At 47.9% G+C, this 10,368-nt stretch overlaps 2 protein-coding genes across 2 annotated transcripts in view; both read right to left on the bottom strand.

Annotated features, from left to right (window-relative positions):
* LOC308147982 (hippocampus abundant transcript-like protein 1) overlaps window positions 1-2,876 on the bottom strand; it is a 10,131-nt gene extending 7,255 nt beyond the window's left edge. The window contains 2 exon segments of the mRNA XM_080521380.1: window positions 42-142; window positions 2,628-2,876. Of these exon segments, the coding sequence (XP_080377506.1) occupies window positions 42-142; window positions 2,628-2,684 (158 nt within the window). The 5' untranslated portion in view covers window positions 2,685-2,876.
* A 359-nt stretch (window positions 2,877-3,235) lies between these two features.
* mak16 (MAK16 homolog) lies at window positions 3,236-8,232 on the bottom strand. The gene is made up of 10 exons (XM_080521383.1): window positions 8,073-8,232; window positions 7,723-7,772; window positions 7,385-7,494; window positions 7,196-7,260; window positions 6,782-6,933; window positions 6,625-6,679; window positions 6,477-6,551; window positions 6,286-6,405; window positions 6,144-6,209; window positions 3,236-3,680 (listed from the first exon to the last, which is right to left on the bottom strand). The coding sequence occupies exons 1-10, from the start codon at window positions 8,085-8,087 to the stop codon at window positions 3,462-3,464; spliced, it is 927 nt and encodes a 308-aa protein (XP_080377509.1). The 5' UTR covers window positions 8,088-8,232; the 3' UTR covers window positions 3,236-3,461.
* Between the last annotated feature and the right edge of the window lie 2,136 nt (window positions 8,233-10,368).

Here is a 10,368-nt window from a genome sequence, read left to right as displayed (position 1 = left end):
TGTGGAGCTAAACTTGTTGTTGTATTTGTTGTTGTTGTTGTTTACTCACGGTCAGCATGGGCGTGGTCAGCAGCCCCCAGGCGAAGAACTCCAGGAAGACCACCACCACCGCATGGGTCACTCTGGCTCTGCCACGGGCGCTCTGCACACACACACACACACACACACACACACACACACACACACACACACACACACACACACACACACACACACACACACACACACACACACACACACACACACACACACACACACACACACACACACACACACACACACACACAGTTTGTTGATGAAGAACAAAGGAGGATGACGACACACAGTCAACAGTTCATTCACCTGCTAGTTACTGCGTCATTAGTTACTTGTGTCGTTAAGTTACTGATCCATCAGTAGTTACTGTCATTAGTTACTTGTGTCGTTAAGTTACTGATCCATCAGTAGTTACTGCGTCATTAGTTACTTGTGTCGTTAAGTTACTGATCCATCAGTAGTTACTGTCATTAGTTACTTGTGTCGTTAAGTTACTGATCCATCAGTAGTTACTGCGTCATTAGTTACTTGTGTCGTTAAGTTACTGATCCATCAGTAGTTACTGTCATTAGTTACTTGTGTCGTTAAGTTACTGATCCATCAGTAGTTACTGCGTCATTAGTTACTTGTGTCGTTAAGTTACTGATCCATCAGCAGTTACTGTCATTAGTTACTTGTGTCGTTAAGTTACTGATCCATCAGCAGTTACTGTCATTAGTTACTTGTGTCGTTAAGTTACTGATCCATCAGCAGTTACTGTCATTAGTTACTTGTGTCGTTAAGTTACTGATCCATCAGTAGTTACTGCGTCATTAGTTACTTGTGTCGTTAAGTTACTGATCCATCAGCCGTTACTGTCATTAGTTACTTGTGTCGTTAAGTTACTGATCCATCAGTAGTTACTGCGTCATTAGTTACTTGTGTCGTTAAGTTACTGATCCATCAGTAGTTACTGTCATTAGCTACTTGTGTCATTAAGTTACTGATCCATCAGTAGTTACTGCGTCATTAGTTACTTGTGTCGTTAAGTTACTGATCCATCAGTAGTTACTGTCATTAGCTACTTGTGTCATTAAGTTACTGATCCATCAGTAGTTACTGTCATTAGTTACTTGCAGTTACTCATGTGTGGTTAAGTTACTGATCCATCAGCAGTTACTGTCATTAGTTACTCGTGTGTCGTTAAGTTACTGATCCATCAGTAGTTACTGTCATTAGTTACTTGTGTCGTTAAGTTACTGATCCATCAGTGGTTACTGTCATTAGTTACTTGAAGTTACTCATGTGTGGTTAAGTTACTGATCCATCAGCAGTTACTGTCATTAGTTACTTGCAGTTACTCATGTGTGGTTAAGTTACTGATCCATCAGTGGTTACTGTCATTAGTTACTTGCAGTTACTCATGTGTGGTTAAGTTACTGATCCATCAGTAGTTACTGTCATTAGTTACTTGCAGTTACTCATGTGTGGTTAAGTTACTGATCCATCAGTAGTTACTGTCATTAGTTACTTGCAGTTACTCATGTGTGGTTAAGTTACTGATCCATCAGCAGTTACTGTCATTAGTTACTCGTGTGTCGTTAAGTTACTGATCCATCAGTAGTTACTGTCATTAGTTACTCCCCCAACATTAGTTACTCCTTCATAGTGACTTTATGTTTGTTGACAGACTTGACCCGGGTCAACTTCTGATCCAGGTTAACTCCTGACCCGGGTTAACTCCTGATCCTGGTTAACTCCTGATCCTGGTTAACTTCTGATCCTGGTTAACTTCTGACCCGGGTTAACTCCTGATCCTGGTTAACTTCTGATCCTGGTTAACTTCTGATCCTGGTTAACTTCTGACCCGGGTTAACTCCTGATCCTGGTTAACTCCTGATCCTGGTTAACTTCTGACCCGGGTCAACTTCTGATCCTGGTTAACTTCTGACCCGGGTTAACTTCTGATGTGGTTTAACTTCTGACCCGGTTCAGTTTCTTACCTCGGTTAGTTTCTGAGAGGCTGAACCTGGTTAGTGGCCAGACGGATAAACAGCTCTAACCCGGTCCTGACCCGGCTAACAGCTCTAACCCGGTTCTAACCCGGCTAACAGCTCTAACCCGGTCCTGACCTGGCTAACAGCTCTAACCCGGTTCTCACCCAGTTAAGGCCCGGTTCTAACCCGGCTAACAGCTCTAACCCGGTTCTCGCCCGGTTAAGACCGGTTCTAACCAGGCTAACAGCTCTAACCTGGTTCTAACCCGGCTAACAGCTCTAACTCGGTTCTAACCAGGCTAACAGCTCTAACCCGGTTCTCACCCAGTTAAGACCCGGTTCTAACCCGGCTAACAGCTCTAACCCGGTTCTAACCCGGCTAACAGCTCTAACCCGATAAACTAGCCCGGGTAGTGGTTCTAGTCCGGCCCTAACACGGCTCTAACCCGACTCTTACCCGGCTAACAGCCCCGCTAAAAGCCCCCCTCCAGCCCGGCTCCCACCCGGCCAGCAGCCCGCTTCAGGCCCGGCCCAGGCGCGGTCCCGGCCCGGTCCAGGCCCGCTCCAGGCCCGGCCCAGGCCCGCTCCAGGCCCGCTCCAGGCCCGCTCCACTCACCGAGCTCCGGACCAACATCACTCCGCCGGCCTCGCTCGCTGGTTTCTCCGGGTTCATGTCACATGCTGCCGGGACGGTGCTCGCGTCTCCCCCGCGCTGCGGGCCTCCTCCGCGGGGCTCCGCCGGCTCTTCCAGGACGTCCCGCTGCGTGAAGCGGAGCTGCGGGGCGGCGCTGCTTTACATGGGCCCGGGCAGGAAGCGACGGAGGCGGGAGGCGACGCTCGGAGGCTCGCCTGGAAGTCACGGAGCTCCGCTCTGCTGCTGGGACACCGCGGGTGGGCGGTGCTTCTGGCGCGGACGTACACAGCCGGGTACTGGCGGCGAAGCACCGCCCATGCGGGCCGCACGATGTGATAAAACGAACGCGTCAGCAACTGTCACGGAGATGCAGCCTTGCTAAGAAACGACGTGTATGAGGTTCTGTATAAATAAAGTTCAATTGAATCGATCCCTTTGCTCACATTTTCCTTTTTTCGTCCCTCTATTTAGGATTCTTTGCTTTAAAAAACGTGTGATCGTCTGTGTCCAGAGGAAAACTCAAACTGGATCAACGATGTCAAAGAAAACAAGAAAACTTTAAAAATCAAGAATTAAATTCACCAAATATCATCAGTTTACGACACAAACGTTGTTTTAATGCTTCTTTAAAAGTCAAACCGGTCTGACAGATAAATGTTCACAAGAACAAAATATTTAGTAAAGAGGAAAAAATGTGGAAAGCAGTTTATTTTATGTACAACTAGGAAACCCTGAAGTCTGCTGCCATAGCAACAGGATGGGGGCGTGTCCTCATTGGCCGCCTGGTTGGAGTGACAGCAGGGGGGCGGGGCTTCTCTACGTGTTCCTGCTTTTGGAGGCGGGCTCTGTCTCCTGCTCGTACTCGATCTCCACGTACGCTCGCTTCTTCCTCGGCGCCGCGCCGCTGGCCGGAGCCTTGCCTTTGGAGCGCGCCTCCTTCGTCTGCGCCTCCTCCTCCATCTCCTCCTCCATCTCCTCCTCACTGGACTCCTCCTGCTCCTCCTCGTCGCTGCTCGTCTTCAGCCGGTTCATGTCCTGGAAACACGTTCAGTGAGCGGCGGCAAAACACAACTGGGAAATGTTGGTGGGAAAGTGGGAAATGTTGGCGGGGAAGTGGAAAATCCTGAGGACAAAGTGGGAAATGTTGGTGGGAAAGTGGGAAATGTTGGTGGGAAAGTGGGAAATGTTGGCGGGGAAGTGGGAAATGTTGGCGGGGAAGTGGAAAATCCTGAGGACAAAGTGTGAAATGTTGGTGGGAAAGTGGGAAATGTTGGTGGGAAAGTGGGAAATGTTGGCGGGGAAGTGGAAAATCCTGAGGACAAAGTGTGAAATGTTGGGGGGAAAGTGGGAAATGTTGGTGGGAAAGTGGGAAATGTTGGCGGGGAAGTGGAAAATCCTGAGGACAAAGTGGGAAATGTTGGGGGGAAAGTGGGAAATGTTGGTGGGAAAGTGGGAAATGTTGGCGGGGAAGTGGAAAATCCTGAGGACAAAGTGGGAAATGTTGGTGGGAAAGTGGGAAATGTTGGCGGGGAAAGTGGGAAATGTTGGCGGGAAGTGGGAAATGTTGGCGGGGAAGTGGGAAATGTTGGCGGGGAAGAGGGAAATCCTGAGGACAAAGTGTGAAATGTTGGTGGGAAAGTGGGAAATGTTGGTGGGAAAGTGGGAAATGTTGGTGGGGAAGTGGAAAATCCTGAGGACAAAGTGTGAAATGTTGGGGGGAAAGTGGGAAATGTTGGTGGGAAAGTGGGAAATGTTGGCGGGGAAGTGGAAAATCCTGAGGACAAAGTGGGAAATGTTGGTGGGAAAGTGGGAAATGTTGGCGGGGAAAGTGGGAAATGTTGGCGGGAAGTGGGAAATGTTGGCGGGGAAGTGGGAAATGTTGGCGGGGAAGAGGGAAATCCTGAGGACAAAGTGTGAAATGTTGGTGGGAAAGTGTGAAATGTTGGTGGGAAAGTGGGAAATGTTGGTGGGAAAGTGGGAAATGTTGGCGGGGAAGAGGGAAATCCTGAGGACAAAGTGTGAAATGTTGGTGGGAAAGTGTGAAATGTTGGTGGGAAAGTGGGAAATGTTGGTGGGAAAGTGGGAAATGTTGGCGGGGAAGTGGAAAATCCTGAGGACAAAGTGTGAAATGTTGGGGGGAAAGTGGGAAATGTTGGTGGGAAAGTGGGAAATGTTGGCGGGGAAGTGGAAAATCCTGAGGACAAAGTGGGAAATGTTGGTGGGAAAGTGGGAAATGTTGGCGGGGAAAGTGGGAAATGTTGGCGGGGAAGTGGGAAATGTTGGCGGGGAAGTGGGAAATGTTGGCGGGGAAGTGGGAAATGTTGGCGGGGAAGTGGGAAATGTTGGCGGGGAAGTGGGAAATCCTTAGGACAAAGTGGGAAATGTTGGTGGGGAAGAGGGAAATCCTGAGGACAAAGTGGGAAATGTTGGCGGGGAAGTGGGAAATCCTGAGGACAAAGTGGGAAATGTTGGCGGGGAAGAGGGAAATCCTGAGGACAAAGTGGGAAATGTTGGCGGGGAAGTGGGAAATCCTGAGGACAAAGTGGGAAATGTTGGCGGGGAAGTAGGAAGTCCTGAGGACAAAGTGGGAAATGTTGGTGGGGAAGTGGGAAATCCTGAGGACAAAGTGGGAAATGTTGGCGGGGAAGTGGGAAATCCTGAGGACAAAGTGGGAAATGTTGGCGGGGAAGTGGGAAATCCTGAGGACAAAGTGGGAAATGTTGGTGGGAAAGTGGGAAATGTTGGCGGGGAAGTGGGAAATGTTGGCGGGGAAGTGGGAAATGTTGGCGGGGAAGAGGGAAATCCTTAGGACAAAGTGGGAAATGTTGGTGGGGAAGAGGGAAATCCTGAGGACAAAGTGGGAAATGTTGGCGGGGAAGTGGGAAATCCTGAGGACAAAGTGGGAAATGTTGGCGGGGAAGAGGGAAATCCTGAGGACAAAGTGGGAAATGTTGGCGGGGAAGTGGGAAATCCTGAGGACAAAGTGGGAAATGTTGGCGGGGAAGTAGGAAGTCCTGAGTACAAAGTGGGAAATGTTGGTGGGGAAGTGGGAAATCCTGAGGACAAAGTGGGAAATATTGGCGGGGAAGTAGGAAGTCCTGAGGACAAAGTGGGAAATGTTGGTGGGGAAGTTGGAAATCGTGGGGAATAAGTGGGAAATGTTGGGAATGAAGAGGTAAAGTGGGAAATATTGAGAATTAAGTGGGAAATTTGAAAACCCGGAGAACAAAGCGGGAAATATTGAGAATGAAGTGGTAAAGTGGGAAACATTGAGAAGGAAGTGGGAAACATTGAGGATTAAGTGGTGAAGTGGGAAATATTGAGAATGAAGTGGTAAAGTGGGAAACAGTGAGGATGAAGTGGGAAAGTGGGAAACAGTGAGGATGAAGTGGTAAAGTGGGAAACAGTGAGGATGAAGTGGGAAAGTGGGAAACAGTGAGGATGAAGTGGGAAAGTGGGAAACAGTGAGGATGAAGTGGGAACAGACGGAGTTCGGACCTCGAAGTCGCTCAGGTCGCTCTCCTCCACTTCGTCCTCCGCCACAAACTCTCGCCGTCCCACATCCTGCAGACAAAACCCAGACCTTCAGAATAAAAGTCCTGCTGAGCAGAGCCGTGCAGACAGAGTAAGCCTTCATCACCGTGTCGTCCTCCTCCTCCCCCTCCTCCTCTTCCTCCTCCTCCTCCTCCTCCTCGTCCCCGTCCTGCTGCTCCAGGGCCCGGTCGAAGGCGTGGACGGGGAAGTTGTAAATGTCTCCGTACTGGAATCAGAGCACAGCGTGAAGGACGAGCGGACAGACGGAGACGGAGACCTACGAGGACGAAGACGTACCGTCCCCTGCTTCAGCCGCTCCAGGAGCTCCTTCTCGATGGCGTTGTCCAGCTGAGCCGCGATCAGAGCTTTTTCCTACCGACCGGAGACACTCTGCTGTAACGACCAATCACAGCTCCGGGATTTCCCGCCAAAGATCAAAGCTCACCTCTTTCCTCTTTTCTCTGCTCTCCACCTTCCTGCTGAGGGGAACCAGCTTCCTCCTGCAACACAGGCCGGGGTCAGCGGCTGCCGGCAGCGCTAGTACTCGTAGCAGTACTCGTACTCGTAGCAGTACTCGTAGCAGTACTCGTACTGGGACTTACTGCCTCTTGAGCACCAGCTTCCTCATGCGGATCAGGTACTGGGTGATTTTGGTGAATCGCTGTTTACATTTGTGCCGAATGAACCGAGGCCAATAGATCAGGTTCTCGTCGATCTGCTGCAGAGCCGCTTCGTAGTTCCTGCTGAGCTTCACCTGCACACACACACACACACACACACACACACACACACGTACGCACACGCACGCACACAAACACACACGCACGCACACAAAAACACAGACACAAACACACACAAACATACACACGCACACGCACACACACACACACACACACACACACACACGCACGCACACACGCACACACACACACACACACACACGAGTTTCCAAGTATAAACAAACCATCCAGGTTTCGTCAATTAACGTGAACTAGCATTAGCCACAGTGCGCTCACCTTCTCCCACATTTTGGCGGGAAACGCGGCTCGCTCGATGACCTTCATGTAGAGGAAGCACTGGCCTGCAGGGGGAGACACGGCGTCGGTCACAAGTCAACACGCCTCTCGACAAGTTGCCGCGTCGGCAACGACTCGAAGCGCCGGCGGTTCCCGGCGACCCGCCGGGTCTGCAGGCGCGTCGCTCACCTTTCTCCTCGCGCACCGTGGCGTACTGGCTGTTAGCCAGCGGGCAGGACGAGCGGTTACATAACCCGGTGATGTTGTATTCATTCCGACAGAAGTTCTGACTCTTGGTCCTGAAACGGGAAGCAGATCAAAGACCAGTGACTTTGAAGTCGATCAGAGGAACAACAACCCCCCAACCCTAATTCTGGCCAGAGACTCTCTGCTGCCGCCTGCTGGACAACCTCTGCAGCCGCGAGGAGAACGTCTCGAGAACCTCCAGTGTTCCACTGGGCAGCTCACAGATGTTCTCCAGATGTGAGGAGGAGAACGGAGGCCCGCGCGGGTTCCGGTTCACTTACTTTACTTTGAAGGAGCAGAACTGTTTGTTGCCGATGATGTCCCAGATGACCTGAAGGAACCACAAGAACATGAAACATCCTCACAACCTGTGTGTGTGTGTGTGTGTGTGTGTGTGTGTGTGTGTGTGTGTGTGTGTGTGTGTGTGTGTGTGTGTGTGTGTGTGTGTGTGTGTGTGAGGCAGCCAACCTCCTGTCGTTAACGAACTTTAATAATTAAACATTTTATTAATCTGACAAGCTAATCAGTGTTTGTAGTTCTTTTTTTCTTCTTTTTATTTCAATCCGTTAGCATCCGAAGCTACCGCTAGCATGTAGCTCCCGGCCACATTAAAGCTGTTTTTCAGACTCACGTCGTCGTGCTGCATGTTGCTCTTCTATCCGGAGCGGCTCGTGTCTCCGCCGCGCGCTGTCCCGTTACTCCGGTAGTCGGTAACTCGTTACTTTGGCGTCAGGACTAGCTAGTAAACCCACTGAAACGCTTCAAACGCATGGACGATCAGGGAAGAGCCATCTTTGCCAGGGCGGAAGTGACGTGTCACACCACCGGAAACCAGAGGAATGCGTATCGCGACACTTTATTTCTTGTTTGTTAAATTCATGGTGTAAAGACACAAAAGCTCTTTTAATTTTACTCGTACAGGTCGTAAATATGTATTCAAATACATATGTACATAAACTATGGGTGAGGAAAATAAAAACGTGTTATCAGTTGTTTTTGTCCTGCAGTTGCCCGCCCGGCCGCGGCGCGTCGCTGTCAAATCCCAATGCAAACCAGCGGAATTCCCAGAATGCACAGCTTATAACCGGCTGCGACCCTTTCAGGACTGTTTCTCTTTAACTCTGAATTATTTTCAAAATGTCCCACCGCGGTGAGGTTGGGTTGAGGATCCGGGTTCGGACTGGACCCAAAGGGGGGGTTCTGAGTTCCCGGAGGAACCGGGAGTGAGAGAAGTGTGTCGGAAGCTCGTAAAGCTTCAGCCGCCATGACACCGGCGATCCTTTCGGTTCATGAGTATGATGAGTGGTGCGTTCACGGACACTCCGTGAAAGGTGCGGCCGATTCTTGTTACGCTACGCGCCTCAGCCCTTCTGACCCTGAACCGTTTCTACTTTTGTTACTCTATATATGTCAAGTGTAAATATCTACCGAGTTGGTTGGTCTAGTTACTGTGGGTTGACTAGTTCACCCTTGTTTTGTCTTGTTTAGTTCCAGGAGAAGAAGAAACCCGGAAACGTGTGATTTTTCCTTTTTGAAGTATAATTTGTTGTTGCAGTTTTAGGTTGAACTCCAGAGTTCAAAGCACTCTAAGGACGTATGGTGTGACGTAACATACATGAAAGGGGGCGTGTTCTTCATTGTAATGTCTATTTTTGGATTCAATAAAAATAATTTAAAATAAAAAGAGTTGAAGTTACTCCAAAGTACCATCTGAATGAGAGGCCGGGATCACAGGTACCAGTACTTCTTCATTCTGACGCTTAATGAAGTCGTCAGAGTTCTAAATGTGGATATTTAAACGTTTTAAGGATTTCTTCCTTGAGTTTATTAATTAGTTAAATTTATAGGTAAACAGGAAATATGTCTCCCACACTTTGCAATATCTGGAGTTTATTTCTCAAATAAATAAAGTACAAAAATCTCAACAGATTAGAAGAAAATACGAGTTCAGGTGATAGAAGGTACCATAATGGTAGTACCAGGTACTAGATTAGTAGTACTAGGTACTGGAATGGTAGTACCAGGTACTAGATTAGTAGTACTAGGTACCATAATGGTAGTACCAAGTACTAGATTAGTAGTACTAGGTACTAGATTAGTAGTACCAGAATGGTAGTACCAGGTACTAGAATAGTGGTACCAGGTAACAGAATGTAGTACTAGATTAGTAGTACCAGGTACTAGAATAGTAGTACCAGGTGCCAGAATGGTAGTACTAGATTAGTAGTACCAGGTACCAGAATGGTAGTACTAGGTACTAGAATAGTAGTACTTGATAGTAGAATGCTAGTACTAGGTAGTAGATTAGTAGTACTAGGTACTAGGTTATTAGTACTAGTACTAGAATAATAGTAGTAGATTAGTAGTACTAGTACTAGATTAGTAGTACTAGTACTAGAATAGTAGTACTTGGTACTAGAATGGTAGTACTAGGTAGTAGATTAGTAGCATCGGCAGTGACAGATCAGTTCTGTCGGTTCTACTAGTGTAGATCTACATTACTCACGTCACATTACCCAATCTGATCTATGTACTTCACTTCTACAATGTTTTTCTTTTAAAAACTTAATTAATTCTGATTTGTCAGATTTTAAGACGATTATTTCTTAATTATAAATTGAAAAAAGCCCAAGAATTTTTTTGATTTTTTAAATCTCGATTCAGAAAAACGAGTATTTAAAAAAAAAAATGTTAAAGTGAAGACAAAACGTTTCCATAGCAACAGTCCAGGGACTCGATGCTGAACCAAGAAATACACTAGTTTGTTGATACTTTAGTCTCTTGTATATTTTGCTGAAGTTAAAATATAAAGGTTTTGTGTTTTTGTAAGAAACATGAATGTAAATGTGTTTAATTAAACAATAATAAAAATAAAAACATTGTTTTTCCCAGTTTGTCCTGAGATGTTCCCAGTTCCCAGGAGGCGG

The sequence above is a fragment of the Blennius ocellaris genome (assembly GCF_963422515.1).
Source record: "Blennius ocellaris genome assembly, contig: SCAFFOLD_108, whole genome shotgun sequence".
Taxonomy (NCBI): domain Eukaryota; kingdom Metazoa; phylum Chordata; class Actinopteri; order Blenniiformes; family Blenniidae; genus Blennius; species Blennius ocellaris.
Note: the sequence above shows the minus strand (reverse complement) of the source record. Positions and strands in the feature narration are given on the sequence as shown.